Here is a 21,164-nt window from a genome sequence, read left to right on the forward strand (position 1 = left end):
GGGAAAACAGCAGACAAGATAACACTCGGTATAAGGATTAATATCTCTTGTGGAAATATGTACCTTTTATTCAGTCAGTTACTTTATTCTATTATAATTACTTATCTTTAGTGTGCCGCTATGTGTTTACTTGTAAATTAATTGTTGATTGGACTTTTACTACTACAGGACAAATAATGTATCACTCTATAGTAAAACAAACTGTGTTTTAAAACAAACATGGATCTGGTGCATACAGACATATTTTTTACAGTGTAAACAAGGAACTGAGCCATGCAAATGTATTCAGCAGCAGCCCTGTACAATTTCTGTCTTTCTGGTAATTCTGTTTTTCTCTAGTGATCAACTATAGCAGCAGGGTTAGGTTGATATGGGTTCCCACGTCTTTCTGTTGTAGTTGTCGGCTTCAGTCTTGCTCCACCATAACCTGCAGATGTTTTTAGCCTCCAATACGTTCACAAGTAAACAGAGGAGTAATGGAGGGAGGGCTACTGGTTTGTTTCATAGTTTTGTTATTTAGTACCCGACTGAGCCAGCACCTAATTAACATTTTCCAGAGTTGATTTGCACCGCAGTAGAATAGAGGGTTGATTGGTTCTGAACGGTGCGGCTGGGAAGCATATCTTGATGGGAAAATCCAGGCCAACAGAATACTGTCATTGGGCTTTCCGTGCCCATGAAGTAATGCATATTAAAGTATAGCTAGCAAGCTAGTGTTAGCCTAGCCTTGCAATCCCTCAGTGGTGAGATGCACGTTTATGAAAGACCTTGAAACCTTTTTTTTAGCTGAATTGTTGGTTGAACAACTTTTAAGACCAGTCAATTTCTTTAGTAATAAATGAAAGTGCAGCTGTTTTTTAGGATTTTTACAATTTATTCAAAGGTTTTTACAAAACTATTTTTAAACATGGGAGAAATTTATAGAGCTTTGCAACACATAACACAATTAAGATTAATCCTATTTGGGTCATTTTTGTTATCACAGACCCGTATGGGAAGAAACTTGTGCCATCAGAAACTGAATTTGAATTGCTCTAACTGAATTTGTATTTATGTAATTTGAAATTAAATGCATTGGTTTGAAAAGGAATTTCACTTAACTGAAACTGAATTTTATGGTTTGAAACAGAATTAATTTGCTTTTAAAATGTGTTTTGTTGTATTAAAAATTCAGTTTGACTACTTTCACTTTTAGGTCTGTAATTCAATTTCAGTTCCAAAATTCAGTTTTTTGTGTCACACATCCGGGTTCTTGAGGCTAGCCACAGATTAATCAAACACAGATTCATCAATTTACGTTTCACATCAGTTTAAACTTCCTTTACGGCATGTTGAGCTGGAGCAGTGCAGCATACATGAGCTTGGCGGATGTCAATCACCAAGTCAAATGAGCATCTATAAGAAGCGTCATGTAAACAAATGATGGTCAAACAGTAACACTTATGCTACCTCCAGTTATTAGCTAAACATGCCAGATTAGCATAATGTGCCACCGGTGTTACGTCGGTCTACGTTTCCCCCGCCCTTACCTCAGCGTAAGTTATGTTGCCTAGCAACAGTGATAGCGTAAAGTGCAGAGCTGTGAAGCCGAACAAATATTTAATACCGCTTTCTCTATTGTAAATAACTACACGGATTTTATTTACCCTTTTACATGTTGCTGATGGGTTATAATGCTGTTTTGTTTTAAAATGTTACTGTTTTATGATCTTGTTTATTATTCAGCCATTTATTTTTTGTGTTCATAGATATAAAAATCTAATACTAGATAAAATACATTGATGACATGATACCATTTGTTTAATTTATTTGTAAAGCTTTCAACAACTTAAACACTAACATATTAACTTTAGGAACAAAGTTTAAATGAGTTTATTTGCAGAGCATAATAATTGTTATTATAAATAAACCACACATTAATATTAGATTTCATCTGACTGAATTATATCTGTTTAACTCCCACCCATTGGGGAAACCCAGCGGGATTTTGAAAACAATGTGCCAGGAGTCAGCTGTTCTGTTGGGGTTTGGCGCGCCTCAACTGACAACTGGCGAGGCGAGCGGCTGCTGGCGCAGCGGACGAACACATTGGCGCATTTGTGCAATTAAACGATATCTTGATAAACTGATCAGATATTTTAGGTTTACACAACTACATTTTCGTCTAAAAACATTTTTAAAGTTCAGTTGTTTATTCACAACGTTTCTCTCTCCTCCGGCCTTTGCTACTTTCGTTTGAACAATCTACTTCAACCCGCAATGAATCATAGGATAGGGTGGGACACGGAGGATACACCGGACCCATCCTTCAAATCTGGGGAAAAGAAGGACGCATTTGTTGGAACCTTGGAGATTGGACAGCATTCGTCGCCTCATCCAGGACGTTATCGGCCTACAAATGCATCCTTCAAAGGATGCAGTCCTGAATTTGGACACAGCAATAGTGAAGACATACATGAATCAGTAAATCTGTGTTTGATTAATCTGTGGCTTCAAGAACCCGGATGTGTGACACACAAAAAAACTAAATTCTGAAACTGAAATTGAATTTAAGACCTGAAAGTGAAAGTAGTCAAACTGAATTTTCATTGCAAAGCAAAGCAATTTTCAAAGCAAAAAGTTCAGTTTTAAACCATTATATTCATTTTGAGTTTACTGAAATTCTTTTTCAAACCAATGCATTCAGTCAGTCGTTTTCTACCGCTTATTCCATAGTGGGTCACGGGGGAGCTGGTGCCTATCTCCAGCAGTCTATGGGCAGGAGGCAGGGTACACCCTGGACAGGTCGCCAATCCATCGCAGGGCAACACACAAACAACCACAGAGACCTATTAACCTAACAGGCATGTCTTTGGACTGGGAGGAAGCCGGAGTACCCGGTGAGAACCCACGCATGCACGTGGAGAACATGCAAACTCCCTTGATTGAAATCATTGCACATTCTTGCCATATCATATATTGTTTTAGGCTTTTAGGCAGTGTGTAAAAAATTGGCAGAATAAACAGTAGGGAAATTACAGTAGTAATTAACAAATTAATCAGCCAAAGATCAGAATTCACCATTTTTTCCATGATCAGCTCCGATCAATTATCGGCAGGTCAAATATTGTTTTTCTAATCATTAAAGGCATCAAAACTAAGATTTCCCTCTATTTTCAGTCCATAAACGCATGGAGTGTGAGCCTTGTAATTCCTTTTTTTGTTTGTTGGATTTAAATCAAAGAACATGCAGTAGTTTTTTTTCATTTTGTGTTTTATAGCCTCTGGAATAAGAAAAAAAATCAGAATTTTTAAAATTGGTTTCTGAATCAGCAAAGAAAAGCCTGATCGGTGCTTGTCTAGGAATCACTGATGTGCTGTTTTTAGGTGTGTTCTGGCAGCGATGTGAACCGCGTGGTCCATCCAGGTGAATGCCTGTGATGTGCTGTTTTTCTGTGTGTGCAGCTGCTCGGTTCTTGGCCTCATCCTTTCTCCCCTCAGTCCTGCAGCCAGGCAGACTGTCAGCAGCACAATTAAGGGCTGTGCCATAATGAAAGGGGCATTAACAGAAGCAATTTATTTCCCAGCGCAGCGCCGGGAGGTTCCTCCGGTGCTGATATTCCGACGAAGCCTTTGTGTGTGCTGCACTGTGCCATTATGGGAAAAGATGAGGAGGACATGCACGAGCTGAACGAAAGCTGTGAAGGTGGAGGAGGGGTGTCACCACACTAGGCCATCTTTTTCCCCCACTGAAAATCAATTCTGTGCTAAATTTATTTAAAAACAAGCAATTTTATGTCCTCATAATTCTGCATCACCATTTGCCCCAGATTTTCCTGCTCCCTTGTTCTTGTCTCCCACTTTTGACTCTCTCCGCTCTGTTGTGCAACCCCCCGCCCCCCTTCCCACCAGCAAACCTCTCTCTGTTATTTCTGTGTTCATTTTGTTCCTCTGAAGTTTATTGAATTAGCGCAGACAGCTGAAACGCAGAAGATAAGAGGCGCTCCGTGTGCTCCTCTCGGAGAAATAGTATTGCACTTTGGAAGAGTGAGCTGTGTGTGTGTGTGTGTGTGTGTGTGTGTGTGTGTGTGTATGTGTGTGTATGTGAGATTCTGTGAGAAAGGGGGGCAGGGCGGAGTGATGCTGAGGATATACAGAGGAAATTTGGAACGTTGCGTTTTGATGTTGCTTCAGAAAAAAGCGATAAAGACAGTACAAGCCTTGTGAAGAAGATTGACTGTTTTGACTCCAGTTCATTTGGGATTTACATTTTCCATTCTTTTAGCAAACTGGCCGCGTAAATGTCAAACTGTGTTAAATTGTCACACAGTTGATGAAGTACAGATTAACTTCTGCACCGTTTTATCGGATAATTTTGGTTCTGATCGTAGACTCTGTCTTTAGTCTGCCTTCAGCCTATTCTGCTCTCTTCAAACAAAAAAGGAGAAAAATTAAAAAAATTCAGTTTTATTCAAAATCTACACTGTATTTTCTTATTTTTGCCACAGTTTAGTGACATCCTCTCCCGTCAGAAGTGGCATCGTGTGTTTTGGTCTAGTTTTTCAGAAGCAATAGAAATGTTTATTGAAATATTTAAATAAACATAGTACCCTGTTTCTTCCTCCCACAGTCCAGAAACATGACTATTATGTTAATGGTCTTAGGTATGACTGGAGATAGGCACCAGCTCCCTGCTGTTCGTAAGAAACGGGTATAGACGATGGATGGACGGGTGGTTGGATCGACGTTTATCTCTTTTAATACCTTGTGCATGTGAAACATTTACTGAGTTTCAGAAACGTTCAAAGAGCTCAGTCAGTGAGGAGGTGCATCATCATTCTTGAAAAGAGCTTTAGCAGCTAGAAAAACAGACAGAAACAACAACACTCTTATCTGCAGTGTGAGTTAAGTGTTTAGCTTTTGAGGGAGCGAGCTCCGGCTGAACTCTGACCCTGTTTTCTCGTGTGTTTTTCCAAAAGGCCACAGAGCCAAGTGTGCTCAGTCAAGTAAAATATCCTCCTACAGACACCAGAGAGCAATCATCCTGTCCTCCTGGTGTCTCTCCCAGGCTAAATTTGACCTCTTCCACCATTATTTAGTCTACTGTTATGTGAGGCATGTAAGCAGTAATTGTTCTGCCAGTCATTAAGGTTTTACTTGGGTCTTTCCCAACAAGATACGGTATATCTATGATATGTACTAAATTAATAATTTATTTTAGAATTTATATTATAAAATACCAAAATTTTAACAGTGACATTTATTTAATAAAGTGTTCAACTGCCTCGTTATCGTCATCATCAAGGTGTCTGAACCGCTTTTTGTCTGACCCTTCACCCAGAGCCTGTTTGCCATGGGAGACCCTACCAGGGCCATTTAAGCCCTGGACATTTGAACACACAAAAGCGAAGCTCTCGATTTACCGGTGGGTGTATGTTCCTACCTTCACCTGTGGTCATAAACTGTGGGTCATGACCCAAAGAACGAGATCCTGGATACAAGCGGCTCAAAAGAGCTTCCTCCGCAGGGTGGCTGGGGACTCCTATAGAGATAGGGTGAGGGCTTGGAGTAGAGCCGCTGCTCCTCCACATCGAGAGGAGTCAGTTGAGGTGGCTCGGGCATCCATACCATATGCCTCCCCCTGGAGGAGACCCAAGGGACTGCCCAGGACCCGCTGGAGGAGGGACTATGTCTCTCGGCTGGAGCTGGAGGAGGTGTCTGGGCAGGGGAAAGTCTGGGTGTCGCTACCAATTCTGCTGCCCCTCAGACCCGGTCCCGGATAAAGCAGAAGACAAAAAGTACGATACTGTTTTTTTTCTTCTTTTTTATTTTTGCAACATCTTAGGGTTCCTGTGCACGTTGTTGTAAACTTTTTTGGGCCTTTGGAAGGGAAACAGGCCCGCAGCAACACAGACAGTCCACCGTCCTACCAATCGTAGGACAGGAAATGCATTTCCCTGGCATGCCTCCTAAACAACCAATTGGCGTGTGGATGGTGTGTAATGGTTGCTGTCACAACTCAGTGACCATAAAGAGCCACTCTTTGCTGCAGTATTTTAATGCTGAGCTTGGGAGATTTTATTTTCCTCTATTTTCATTCTTCTCTGTTTGTTGTGGTAAAATAAGGAGACAGCCTTACTTGTCGCAGTTATTTAAAAATTTTAATTTTTGCACTGAAGAAATGGGTACGTTCAGGGAAGTAGCTATTTTCCTAAAGCCATTTCCTCACTTGGCAAGTGTTTCAGTGCCATGTTGTCTTCTCTTTACCATTTTAAAGAGTGGCTTAAAGAAATTAGAAATTGACATATTTAAACCACAGCAAACATTAAAGGGGACATGTCATTCGAAATCCACTTTTTTAGCCCTTAAATACATTTTGTTGTGTATTTGGAGTCTGTAGGAGTGCTGAAAAGTTGAGTTCAGTCTCTCCAGGTGTTGCATAGATATCTTTATATTCAGTTTGGGTCATATTTTTCAGTCCATTCAGTTTTCTCTATCATCTGTAGATTTTCCCTACTGTTACGTCACAGTACTTGCTGCGGAACAGCTAAATAAGGTCATGGACTTCCGGCTGACCAATTCGTATCCGCCATTTTTATTTCTCGCTGCCATTTTGTAGTCCAAGCTCCAAGCTGGAAGTGGATAAGTCTAAATGTTCGGTTATTGGCTGTATTAACCCACACAATTCATTACCCTGCCCTCAGCATCAAAACCTCTAGGAAGTGCCTGGTTAAATTGTATTTTTCAGGAAATGTTTCCACATCAGTGGGGAAATTTCTTTTTGTTTGAGCTAAGCACTTCAAGGGTGAGTTCCTGAGCAACGTCCGCCAGTGTCGAGAAAGATTTGCTGAAAGACTTCATCTGATTAAGGGGTCAGTTCCTTCTGTCTATGGAACGGACGGACACAGAAAAGTGGTAAGCTGCAAATAACGCTAAAGTGACAGCAAACTTTATTTTAGACATGCATTTATTGTGTGTTGAAATGACGCCCTAGCCATTAGCAGTAGCATCGTGCCTTCTGCTTATGTTAGTGCTGTGTGCTGCTTTTAGCTCCTTGAGGACATAACTGTCCTGCGTTTTTTGAATAGTATTAGTATTAGTTCCACTGTTCCCCTCAATTACATTGTACCCCCCCGTACAATGACAGTAAAGACTATTCTATTCAACTTTATAAAGATCACAACTGAATGATTTAAGTGTGAAAAGGACGGATTTAAAAGCATGATATGTCCCCTTCAAGTCCTATGATTGTTACCAGGGCTGGCAGTGCGAGTAAAGGTGCTGCATGTGAACTCCGACTTGGTTTGTCATCTTTGTTTTTAAATGACTAAACCAGTGTTTCCCAACCCTGGTCCTCTAGGCCTACTGTCCTTCAAGTTTTAGATGTGCCTCTGCTCCAGCACACCTGATTCAAATAGTGGCATTACCTCCTCAGCGTGCCGCTAAGTTCTGCAGGATCCTGTTAATCGCTCATGCATTTAAGTCAGGTGTGCGGCAGCAGGAAAAAAACATGCAGTTTTCTGAAATCAAGGAGGATGAATATGAACGGAGTTAAGTTAAAATGTTGAGACTGTTGTGCTCCAGCTAAAGGTAAGCAGGGGTTCATTCCCCCAAGTTCCTCTGCTAAAGGATGAAATATCTGAATGAAATATCTTCCTTCTTCAAGCAGATACTTCTGCAACCACAGACCTCCGTTGTGTGTTACCTCCAATGTCATGGTGGGTTTCAGAGAGTGCCCCTGCCCTCGCTCAGCCGAATTAGGGACCCCCCCCCCCCCATCACTTCCCTCAGCAGGCCGATGTCACAGCGAAGCTCAGACATGTTAACTCGAACCGTCATGCTAATACAGCTCTGTCTGTCACTAAAGGAGATTCTTTTACCTGCTGCTGGAGCACAGGAGGACTTTTTCATTTTCACTGTCTCCATTTACAAAAGATCAGAGGCCTCTGCTGCAGCACTGAACTCCTGAACTCCTGTATACATTTCCAATGAAGCTCTGGGTTGTTACAGTCATATGTTAACAGGAAAGACTGGGGCTCTCTGTGTCTTAGTGTTGCGTGTGAGAGAGACCAATGCTTTACCATCATGAAGGTTTCTTGGCCTGAGTTTGCTCTAATTGATAGGGGCTGCTGGTATTTACTTACATTCACCCACTGGATTAAATCTCAAAGGAAAGGGGAGGAGAAGGAGCTTGCATTTCTCCGGCCTTTGTTTTAATATGCATGTGTATATTTGTGTGTATCTGTCTGTAGAAGATTTGCTTCTATACATTAGCAGGTTTATGCCTGTTTTTTCATCCCATGTGGTCCTGCATTCATGCCTCCATGAAGAGAACTGTCGAATCCTTTAAAGCGGCGCAGCGTCCAGGCACCACAGAGCACCAAATCTAATCAACAGCTTCCCTGCAATGTTTGCGCCACTCTGCTTGGCTTAGGGTAATGCGAGAGTGCTTGTTTGTGCCCGTGCACATACGAGCACAGAGCCCTGTTGGTTGCAGACAGTCAGTAATAAATATCATTATCTCTTCTGCTAGTTCTCAGTTTTCCAGTTTGCCTAAGATGCCACGCATGCCTGCTCTGGACCAGAGTGCAAAAACAAAGCAAAGATGTTCCTTAGGAGTTTAAAACAAGAACACCTAATGTGAATACAGACCGTGCCCCATCTGTAGCTGCAGAGGAGAATATGGAGGAGGCATGCAGCAGACCTGGCTCTTTAAAACCGTTGACAATTCTTAACATATTTAACATGTGCCAGCTTTGATTTGAAGCAGATGGATGGTTGCTAGTTTTCATTCAGACAAAAATAGCTTCCAGATTTCGTACCATTAGCTAGAAGTCAGTTTGGGTGAAGTTATGGATTAACAGTGAACAGTCTTCTACAGTAAATGAAGAAGGTCCTTGCTCTTGAACATTTTAGTTCTACATGGTCAGGCGGAATCTTCCACAATTTGAAAATCACAAATATTTTCTGCGGTTACTTTGCCTCCTACCAACACACACAGGGTTTCTCAGCAGTCTTGAAAAGTATGGAAATTGCTTTGATCAATTTCCAGGTCTGGAAGAATGAGAAGAAAAGAATTTCGTGCAGAAAAGTGTTTCAGTTTACAAACATTATTACTTATGACCTTTTCTTTAATTTTCAATTTCTAAATATATTTATACATTTTATTTATGTTTAAATGACATCCTTTATGTCAATGCTTTTACATTTTAGCCGTCAGTGTTTTTGTATTTTCCACTGAGGAACCGAACATAAATGCACACCAGCTAACTGGCAGAGGAGCATTTTTACTGCCTTGGTTTTTACCTCCAGCCCAGTTTACATCATGGTTTTAAACTGGACCTGTGGTTCTTAAACTGAGATGGTTCACATGCCAAACAAAACATTGAAACAGATATTTTATATATCTATATGCTCAGAAACAGAATAAACAAGTTTGACAAACATTGCTTTAATGAATCAGTCCTGAGTTGAGAACTTGAAGCATCATAGAATTTTGGGTTGAACTAAACTGAATTGATTTGGATAAAGCAGGAATCCTGGAAGCCGCTGTTCATGTTTGTTGTGTCTCACTCAGTGAAAACCAGCCGCTATCATATCCATCATAGCCATTCGTTATTCACAAAAATGCTTATTAAAGTCGTCTCCATTAGTTGAACGAACCTTTTAGAGAGAGAGTTTTGCTTATTAAAGTGGGACTCGGACCTCATGAGGATACTTTTGGTTTTGGTGCTTTTGTGTTCATTTAATTTGTGTCCAGATAAATAAAACACAGCAGGTTAGATAAGAGAGAAAAGGCCTAGGAGACCACTGGCAATTTATCATTTGGATTCTGCTTTTCTATCCCTTAAATATCTCTATTCAGTGGCTTGTTTGTCAGGTCGATGTGGCATAAGTGAGATCATTTTTATCGGCCAGGTTATTTAGTTTTTTTTTTCATGTTTGACATTTCAAAAATGACCCTAAATCTCATCATGTCTCATTCTACTTTGGTCTCACTTAAAGTTAAGGTTGATTTTCCATATTTTGTTTTCTGAAAGCCCAACTATATCACTAAGACACTTCGGATAGGATTACTAAAATGCCGGTCCTCTATAGTTGCATAAAAATAGAGCCTTTTATTCATACTGGACTCTCTCCTAGATCAGACTCACTACTGGCCTTTAACATGGACAATGCTGGGCTTCGCAAACCTCTTAGATGTTTGCTGCAGACATTTATCAGTTTTCCATCTGTTACTGTAATCTTAACATTTTCACCTCATTGTTAAAATCTACTTCCTGTCAGTTTTCCATGTAGAATGAGTCCTCACAAAATGTTGCAGAACTGTGAAAACTGGGTCCAGAATGAAGCTTCCACTGCAGTTTTGTCTTTGGGTGTAAGATGTGTGTTATCCTGCAGCAAAGCGTCTTATTTTCTGTCTTTTAATGGCCTTCCTCGGTCTGAAATCTTCAGATTCCATCCGCTTGTTTTTGTGCCATCTTTGGGCGCACATTAGAGCTAACACCATGTGTGTTTATGCGAGCTCGTCACGACGGAGATTGCAGGGTTGATTATGTGTCTTGATTTTTGTCGGCAGAGTGACATCCCTTCTAATGAAATAATGGCGTAGAGGCAGAGTGCTGGAGGATTGCACGTTGTAGACTTCAATTACCGACAAGATGATTTTTTTTCCCTTTTCTCCCTGCTTTCAGCCTGAAACAGTGCAGGGGTTTCTTTCCCTTTTTTCCTACAAACAAACAAAAAAAAGCCTCCATAAAAGAGCTTTTTTACACAGACTTGAGTTTTTCTTTTTCCTTTAGATAATGGATTGAAAGTACATGCCATGCCTTTGATTCACTGTCTGTTTTGCCAATTTTATGCTAGGAAGAAATTAAAAGCATTGCCCTTCTTGTGAGCACTAATCAGCCAGATTAGTAGTTGAAATGTCTTTTATTTTCCTTTAAAATGGATTTTGGTTCCCAAGATGTTATTCTGTCATGCATTATATTTATTTTTGCACAACAAATTGTCCCATTTTTCTGCATTATGCTGTTTAAATTCACACGTCTTTCCTAATTGCAATTGCAGCCAAGACCATCGTGGTTGGGGGGTTCCGTAAAACACAGACAAAAATAAAAATAAAACAAGCAGAAAACTCAACCTCACAATTAACACAATTCAACACAAATATGTTTTTTAGTAACTTTTTTTTCGATAGCATAATATATGTATTATGAATCAAACAGTTTTTGTGAACGATTGAAGTGGTTTTCTAACCTCTAACTGAATTTGTCAACTGGCCAGCCTGAATCTATTAACGATCAGAACGAAGCCTGTAGCAGTCGGTCTGAATTTAATTATTTTGGAACATCCAGAATTTGATTTGAGAATTGCTCAGGTCTGGATAACCGTAGAGGATCGGAAAATGTAGCTTCTTTTTTTTAACTTATTTAATTTCCTGTCCCATGCCTGTGTGTCCACCCATCTGTCTAAGCATTAGTTCATGTACATTTCTATGTCCATCCTTCCACACATCTGTGTCTTTGTCCATCCTTTCTCTCCTCTGCTCACTGCCTCAGTCTTCCGTTTAGTTTGTGATTTCATAAATAGCAGGAAAAGTATGAAGTTAAAATGTTTAAGAATCCTGTAATTATTTAAAAGATGGCTTAAATATGGCCTCTAAGTCACAGTGTCCTGTGTCCATTCTCAACACTCTTCTCCCTTTCTGTCCTCCTAGGGTAGACCCCATTCCTTATGACACTCCCAAGCCAGCGGGACACACCAGGTTCGTGTGCGTCTCGGACACGCACTCGCGCACAGACGGCATCCAGATGCCCTACGGCGACGTGCTCCTGCACATGGGCGACTTCACCGAGCTCGGCCTGCCGTCCGAAGTTAAGAAGTTCAACGACTGGCTAGGTAAGAAACTGCGAAACACACGCATGTACCTGCAGGTTACTGGACACACACGTTGTTGGGCATTATCTGTAAGGTGCAGAAGGAAGAGGCACAGGCATGTTGCTGGTCTTACTGGTAGCCAGACCACACAAGAACTCCTTTCCCTGTTGACCCAGCCAGCTGGTCTGCTAAAGTGTCCAGTTTAACCCTGCTGACCTTACACCCTGCTTCAGTTAACCTTTGACCTCTTCCTCTGGCCTCACTCTGTATGTGGGAGCTGTATGAGGTATTTAGTGCAAGTTTTTCCTCTGGATTGTGGCAACTCAGAGTATTTTCCCAAGATTTTGTCTGCTTTTGCTTTTTTATTACACTTTCGCATTTTTATAACAGACAAAATTAACTAGAGTAAATCCAAAAGGAGTTTGCAAACAGGAGTTTAATTTATTAGGAGAAAGAATTGTCCAGATCAACCTGGTCCTATGTTAAAAAGTAAATTCCTCTACTGTCAAATGATGAATAAATTGTGATTAACCTCTTTTTTGGTTATGTTTCATTAGCTACACTAAGGCTGATGAAACCCAGAACAATACACTCAACAATATTCATTTGTATTTGTCTGTCTTTGTGCAGAACTTCAGTCTGAACTGTAAATTTACAATAAACCTGTGAATATATGGCCCAGACTTGTACTAATCAGGAAATTCAAGTCTGGAAAATACATAATTTTTCATATGTGGATACCCTGAGCCATCTGATTTCTGTTGTAATTTAATCAATGTAGTTGTTTTTATTTTCACAGTTGATACAAAAAATTCCCACTGCCAGCAAAGTGGACATTTGGGTTTATTTTACGAATGTTACTATGACCAAAAGTCACACCAGCGGCCACAGCAGATACCAGGATCCACATCTCGTTAAAAGGATGCTTCTGTAAAAATGCATGCAGCCGTATCAAAGAGTTGCACCCTGTTGAGTTTTAGGGTCGAGTGTACTACTGATGATGATTCACAGCAGTCTCAGTGGTGACTCTGACCTAGTTTTATGGCAGAAGTGGAAAATATAAAATTCTGTTAAAACACAGAAACTCCTCACACCGCTCCTGCAGTGTAATCCATCAATTAAACTTGTATGCTCAAGATGTTGCTGGAAACTTTTACTTTTCATGCAAGCTGCAGCAACTCCACTGTGAGAAATTATTTTGCCCTTCAGATCATTCATTCATTCGTCTTCTATACCGCTTATTCCATAGTGGGTCAAGGGGGAGCTGGTGCCTATCTCCAGCAGTCTATGGGCGAGAGGCGGGGTTCACCCTGGACAGGTCACCAATCCATCGCAGGGCACCCTTCAGATCATCAAATTATAATATGAGACAAAGGTTATCCGAATAAATGCAAAATGAGGTTTTTGATTCAATAAAGTGATTGTTCCTTTTGATAAATATTGAATAAACTGTGAATAATCCCATTTTAGGTTTAATTTCACTAGCCATTCCCAGGCCTGATTACAGCCAGAGCTGTGAAGTCAAGAAATCGTTTAAATAGAACATGTCTGACAATATGAAGTAGGCTTAAAGAGCTCAAAAAGAAGGAGGTTACTAAACAACCCCCAACAACATCTAAAGCACTGCAGGCCTAACCCACCTCAATTAAGGGCAGAGTTCTTAATTCAGCAGTAAGAAAGAGAATGGGCAAAAATGGCCGCCATGGGAGAGTTTGAAGGCCAAAACCATGGCTGACCCAAAAGAAAAGGATTTTGATATTCCTGTGGAGGCTGTTTGTTGCCTGTCCTTGTTGAGGGAGGAAATGAAGTAGGAGATGAAAAAGCACTCTGATGAGAATTATATATATAGTTGATGTTATTGTTGATAATTTGAGTTTCAGCTTCTAGATGTGTTCAAACGCTAAAACATCCTTATCGTCTGAGAAGGAAAATATTCAGAGCGCTCATATAGGTTTTAAAAGTGATTAAATTTTCCTTCATTTGCTTCTCTTTTTTCTATCTAGGTCTTGTCTGACTTGAAATATTCTTGTTTTATATATATTTCCAGTTGGGATTCTGGATTCTTACAGAGGTTCAACATTTTACATGCATGTGGGATTTAAAAAATGGGTGCAGTGTTATACAGAAGACTGCAGTTTCCCCTGAAGCTACGAGCCATTTCCTTTCAGTTCTGATGAATACAGAAAACGTGGACACGACAGGAAGCCAGGAGGGCAGCATTTTAGCTGAGCTTTCCAGGTATTTACATCCAGATCTTTGCCATGTGTGCACAGCATCACCCTTTGTGTGAAACCACCAATATCTGACTGAAGAAAATGTTTGAAACACAAGGAGAATGAAAGGAAGATTTTAGAGTGGCCTATTCAAAGTCCACGCTGAGCTCCATTTTACCTACTGTAAGATCTATGTTTTGTGCTCTGTTTGCTGGCTTAATGTAGGTTATTCAAATGAATACACTAAATATCAATATTAAACCATTGATGTGTAAACACAGTAAAGAGGAAACTATTTGTAGACTACATAAAAGTTATGTTTCTTTTATTCAGTCAAAAACAACAAAACGTTTTCATTGTATATTTTTGTCTCCTGCTCCACAATAAAATAAACACAATATTTCAATGAAACGACTGTTTCATTTTTTGTAGAAAATCCATCTGTAAATCATTGTGAATCGCAACAACTAAAAAGGTAAAGAAATTGCCTAAATATTTGTCCGTTTAGACTTAGCCACAGGGACTGGATGTGGGTCCCTCTTTCTTTGAGAACGTTTGCATTACTTAACGAATGCGTGTGGCCAAGTCTGCTTGTCAGGATGTCTGTGGTCCTATTTACTATCAAATTAATATGCAAGTAAAAAATATGGGTAATAAAAGACTATTTTCTTTATTTTGTGTGGTTTGTAATATTTTACATTTTAGAAACATTTTAATTGGTCTGCAGCTTTTTTGAACGTCCTTGCGTCTGTGAAAATGTGTTTGAAGGTGCATATCTGCTACCCCCGGGTTACAATTGGACACCTGCCTTAAACTAACAACAAACTTGAATGTATGTTATTAACACAAAGTGGTATATTATAGTGAAGTGGATGGAAAAGTGTGGCATGCATTTGTATTTCAGCCCTTCTAATTAAAAGTGTGAACGACTGCCCTCTGAATACATCCAAAATGGATGACAGGGCGGCTTTATAAGAAGAAAACCTTAGTTGTGTGGAAAAATAGTCCCAAGAAGCCTTGTTTGTAGTTTAGCCACACGCCGTGACGAGGATGCAGTAAAGACGGTGCTATGGTCAGATGAGACCAGTGTGTAAAGGAAAACTAACCCTCTGCATCACCATGAACATGCTGTCCCTACAGTGAAACATAGTGGAGGCAGGATCATGCTGTGCTTTTCTTCAGCAAAAACATAGAAACTCGCTTAGAGTTGATGAGAGGATGGACTGAGCCAAATTTAAGGCAGTCATGGAAAAAAACCTGGTAGACCTGAATCCAAGGGAGAATTTGAGCAACACCTGAAAATTGCCCTTCAGTAACTTTCCTTAAAATCTGACCGTTTGCAAAGAAGCATGAACAGGAATCTACAGCTCTAGATGGGCAAGGCTTGGAGAGAAATGCACCAAAAACTGTAAAACATCTTAAATCAGACAAATTAACACATGCATCGTTTTCCTTTTACTACACAAATCTGCATTGTACATTAAGAGGAACGACCACTGACAGAGTGAGTAGATGTCGAGCCTTTTCTAAAATGGTGCGTTTGTGTTTCTGCCTTAACGTCTGAAACTCCAGAGAACACAACAGTTTGTCTGAAAGCTTGAGTCCTGTTTGGCCTCCTGGAGGAGATCATTGGAGATCGATGCAGAGGAGTAAGCTTCCTGTGACCCGGCTTATCTCATGATACAGCTCCGACTCTGATCTCCTGCTTTTAGATTCCAACGGAGGCCTTTCCTTCATCTCTGGGATTTTGTGTGTTAGAACACACTGAGTTGGCATTTTTCTGTGTTTTCCACATTATTATACCTTCAGTATTGTAAATTGTTAAACTGTAAAAGAATACTTAATAATTTTCACATTTCCAGATTTTTAAATTTTGATTTTCATAAGACTGTTAAAGTAGCCAGAAAATTAACTCCAGGTGGAAAGTTACACTCTTAAGTTTTTGACATCCTAATGTAGCGTTTTTTTCTGTTTCTGATCTAAATATAAAATCCTTCTTTGATTTGTTTTGTCACATTTCCTCCAGGATTAATTTGAAGATGTGTGAGGAAAGTTGACAGATTCATTTTCTTAGATTGCCACCTCTTTAACGTGCGTGATTCCATGTAGAATATATCGATCTTTTTTAGCAGCCTGTTTTAGAAAGAGTATTTTTAGGTTTGCTCTGAGACTAAAACGTTGTAATCGAAGCCTTTTTTTAATGCTCAGATGTCTAGTTGTTCTAGATGAGTGACAAAACATTTCACAAGTTATGTTCTGCAGAGTTGTTCTCTTTTGCACTTTGTAAGAGGTAAACAATAACTGTAGGTGGATCACTCCATCAAGACACTTCAATGTGGTGAAAAAGATCCGTAAAAATTCCCTGTGGAGTAATGGAGATGGTGGCAGAGAAAATGATGCACTTTGGGTTCGTGGGTGTGTGTGTTTCACTGTGGAAATGGACGTGTGATTCATTTAGTGTATTGGGGGACTGCGCTTTCATTTAATGTTATACTGGAATTTATGATCCTCAGATGCCACAAGAACTAATTTAGAGGAGCAGAAAGGAAACCCGTCGACCAGGAGGCTGTTCTTTCATTTCTAGCCTTTCATGCTGTGAAGTTGGATGTGGTGGATCTGCTATTTATTGACCCTGTGTGTTTTTATGTGGAATTTCGTTTTATTTTTCCTCAGTTTCTATTAGTTTTTTGTCCAATTTGACCACCTGCAGAAAAAAGCAGCGTGCTCTCATCTCTTTTTGTTAGCGTGTAGTCGTAAATCAAAACGGTTTTTACTCAACATATAGGTTTTATTGGACTCTTTATTGAGCATTTTATTCAATTTGCCCTCTTGGCTTGCATCATAACCTTCTGTTATTACTGACCACAGCCATATTGCACACAGGAGCAGACAAAGCAAACAGTGGTGAAACAAATATCTTCCTGTCATTCCAACTCAACACTGTGGGTGGATTGTAATACAAAATAATCAGGAAACATGAAAATTACTTCATTTTTGAACCATGCCTTTGTTTGTCTTGAAATATGCTCAGCATTAATTCACCTGCTTACCTGCAAACCTGAACCGATTTCCAGCTTGTTTTTAGAGACCAACATGCATCGGTTTTTACGACTGGTTGTTGCAAATGTAAAGCATGAAACAGCGATGTGCTCATGAAATGCAGCAATGCAAAGTAAAGAAAAGGAGCGCATACGTCCATCATATAAATGTGTCAGTACAGATGTGGAGATGCTGTGCTTGTTTTGTTGGTGTAAAAGCACAAAATGTGTACTGTACAAATTAACAAAGCACATCCATTTGTGTGGTTCTGGACCCAAAAATACATAAAAATATAAATAGATTTTTAAAAAAAGCATTGCTCTAAGTTTTGATGGCAAAGTTCATGAGTGTTTTTATGTTGCCAATATATATCATCATGTAGTGGCAAAAATATTTTACGTGATCTAAATGCTTTTATTTAAATTAAATAACAGTTTATTCCTACTGCTGCTAAAATATTATAAAATATTACATTTATTTTCTGATCTATAAATAACTTTATTTTGATACATGAAACTAAGCAGAAATGTAGAATAAATGTAAAGGTAGTTTTCATGTTCCTATTGCATAGATGTTATCATGTTTTGTCATATTGATCTTTACAGAGTAACTAGCTGATATAAGCCGGTCATCCCTGCAGGCGGCTGCTTAACAGATCTACTGTTGATAGGTGGCCGGCTGTAGCTTTAATTTGTGGAGCTTCTTTAGTTGCCACAGCATCAGTATGCATGTTTTACGTGACTGGAAATATTTCCAAAAAGCCAAATGTGTCTTTCTTGTAAAGGAGGAAAAAGTGTGAAACCCTTTTTTAGCCTGCTGGCTGGGAGTGCACAGCAACATGGTGGATGGGGAGTGCTCCATGCAATCAGAGAAAACCTTGCTTCAGCTTGTAATCTGGCGACTCATTAAAACATAAAATTTTTGAGGGTTTAAAGCCTTTTTTTTTTTTTTTTTATTAGTTTACCTTGATACTGAAAATTCAGTTCAATTTAGGTTAAATACACTGCTCAAAAGAATAAAGGGAACACTCAAATAACACATCCTAGATCTGAATGAATGACATATTCTCATTAAATACTTTGTTCTGTACAAAGTTGAATGTGCTGACAACAAAATTACACAAAAATCATCAATGGAAATCAAATGTATTAACCAATGGAGGCCTGGATTTGGAGTCACACACAAAATGAAAGTGGAAAAACACACTACAGTCTGATCCAACTTTGATGTAATGTCCTTAAAACAAGTCAAAATGAGGCTCAGTATTATGTGTGGCCTCCACGTGCCTGTATGACCTCCCTACAACACCTGAGCATGTTCCTGGTGAGACGGCGGATGGTCTCCTGAGGGATCTCCTCCAAGACCTGGACTAAAGCATCCGCCAACTCCTGGACAGTCTGTGGTGCAACGTGAGGTTGGTGGATGGAGCGAGACATGATGTCCCAGATGTGCTCAACCGGATTCAGGTCTGGAGAACGGGCGGGCCAGTCCATAGCTTCAATGTCTTCATATTGCAGGAACTGCTGACACACTCCAGCCACATGAGGTCTAACATTGTCTTGTATTAGGAGGAACCCAGGGCCAACCGCACCAGCATATGGTCTCACAAGGGGTCTGAGGATCTCATCTCGGTACCTAATGGCAGTCAGGCTACCTCTGGCGAGCACATGGAGGACTGTGCGTCCCTCCAAAGAAATGCCACCACACACCATTACTGACCCACTGCCAAACCGGTCATACTGAAGGATGTTGCAGGCAACAGATTGCTGTCCACGGTGTCTCCAGACTCTGTCACGTCTGTCACATGTGCTCAATGTGAACCTGCTTTCATCTGTGAAGAACACAGGGCACCAGTGGCGAATTTGCCAATCCTGGTGTTCTTTGGCAAACGCCAAACGTCCTGCATGGTGTTGGGCTGTGAGCACAACCTCCATTTGTGGACGTCGGGCCCTCATACCATCCTCAAGGAGTCGGTTTCTAGCCGTTTGTGCAGACACATGCACATTTGTGGCCTGCTGGAGGTCATTTTGCAGGGCTCTGGCAGTGCTCCTCCTGTTCCTCCTTGCACAAAGGTGGAGGTAGAGGTCCTGCTGCTGGGTTGTTGCCCTCCTACGGCCTCCTCCACGTCTCCTGGTGTACTGGCCTGTCTCCTGGTACCGTCTCCAGGCTCTGGACACTACGTTGACAGATACAGCAAACCTTGCCACAGCTCGCCTTGATGTGCCATCCTGGATGAGCTGCACCACCTGAGCCACTTGTGTGGGTTGGAGAGTCCGTCTCATGCTACCACGAGTGTGAAAGCACCACCAACATTCAAAAGTGACCAAAACATCAGCCAGAAAGCATAGCTACTGAGAAGTGGTCTGTGGTCCCCACCTGCAGAACCACTCCTTTATTGAGTGTGTCTTGCTAATCGCCAAAGATTTCTTCCCCTGTTGTCTATTTCATTTGCACAACATCATGTGAAATTGATTGTCAATCAGAGTTGCTTCCTAAGTGAACAGTTTGATTTCTCAGAAGTTTGATTTACTTGGAGTTATATTGTGTTGTTTAAGTGTTCCTTTTATTTTTTTGAGCAGTTTATATATCTATAGTGACAATTCAACAAATATCATCTCAAGGCACTTAAGAAAAATCACTTTAATCCAATCAGCCAGATAGATTCAAAGTCAATTAGATTAATTCCAATTCAATCCTAGTTATTAAATGGAGTCAAGTTCAGTTTTTATTTTTTTAAAAGAACACTCATACCTGGTATATCAATTATTTGATATGCCCCTTTCCTATATTGCATGTGTTTTGGGCTTAAAATTTAGTTTTTTCATCTTTTCACATATTTAATATTTGCCTCACCATCTGGGACTCAAAGTTCAATGCTTCATCCACCTTATTACTGTAATCCTAGATACTTAGCATGAAATATTTTTGTGATGACAGAGTGAAATGAGCTTACACACAGGATTTTCAGTTGTCACCTCTAATTAAGATGCCACATCCTTCTTGACTAATTATCTTTCAGAAACCGATAGATATTTTGCTGAGTGCCAAATTAAACCTGTTTCACTTTGGGTGGATGTGCAGGAGCAACAGGTTAAGCTTCCTTTGGTTCTAGGTGCAGCAACAAACAGTGCAACATGTCAGATCTTTGTAGGACATGTCCAATGGTTTTTGATGATGGAAACAAAGATACTGTAATACAAGCAGTTTATCCAAACGGTAAATCAGTTTCTTTAAAAATAAAGCTCAGTACAGAGGATTGGCTAACAAAATGTAATACATAACTACTGCTTTCTTACCAGCCGTACAATCAAACCCACTGGGACACCACCAAGAAGCCAAGTGGTTAAATTGTTACTGCTGCGTCAGCCTCTCCCTGCGTTTGGCCTGCTGAGGTTGGGGAATCTTCATCAGTGCAGACGGAGCATCTGTATAGCGCAGCGTGAGATTAAATGAATTTTTATATAAATGTTGTAGCAGTGGTCCATATGTGCGCTTTAAATGGCATCTCTGTGTTGCATTTCTCACAGAATTTTCTGAAATGCCTGCTTAGCTACAGATCCCCTCATAAATGCTGCTGTATAACATGTTTAGGCAGTCCTGGAATGTTATTTACTTAGTATTGCATATCTCTATATGCAGAAAGACAAAGAAAATATGCAAAAGTGTAATGTGGGTTTTTGCAAACGAAGATTTCCAGATTTGTAGAACAAGCTCTAAGGTCTAACTTTCTTTAGTTCTTTTGGTACTGTATTCAGGTACTTGAACACAGAAAGCCAACCACCTTAAGGCACTTCTTTTCTGTTTGGGATTTTTCAATCCTCTCTGGTTTTACTGGACACAGCTTGATTTTTTTTTTTTCCACTTGAATTATTTATTAGAGAAAGAACCAAACTATGCAAAACCTTCTAAAAAAGTAAGATGTTTGCACTTCTAGTATATTTTGTTTGAACTCTGCAATGATATAATAAGTTTTATCTTTTTCCTATATGTACAGGGCTTTGTAATGTATTGTTTAAACCATGCACTGTGTGAGAGTATTTTAGCAGTTGGGGT

The 21,164-nt window shown here is 40.0% G+C and overlaps 1 protein-coding gene across 1 annotated transcript in view; it reads left to right on the forward strand.

The window, feature by feature from the left end:
• Positions 1-21,164, forward strand: part of mpped2a (metallophosphoesterase domain containing 2a) — a 78,553-nt gene that overhangs the window by 12,269 nt on the left and 45,120 nt on the right. The window contains exon 3 of the mRNA XM_047363783.1: positions 11,699-11,880. Within this exon, the coding sequence (XP_047219739.1) occupies positions 11,699-11,880 (182 nt within the window). The remainder of the gene's footprint in view (positions 1-11,698; positions 11,881-21,164) is intronic.

The sequence above is a fragment of the Girardinichthys multiradiatus genome, chromosome 4 (genome assembly GCF_021462225.1).
Source record: "Girardinichthys multiradiatus isolate DD_20200921_A chromosome 4, DD_fGirMul_XY1, whole genome shotgun sequence".
Classification (NCBI taxonomy): Eukaryota; Metazoa; Chordata; class Actinopteri; order Cyprinodontiformes; family Goodeidae; genus Girardinichthys; species Girardinichthys multiradiatus.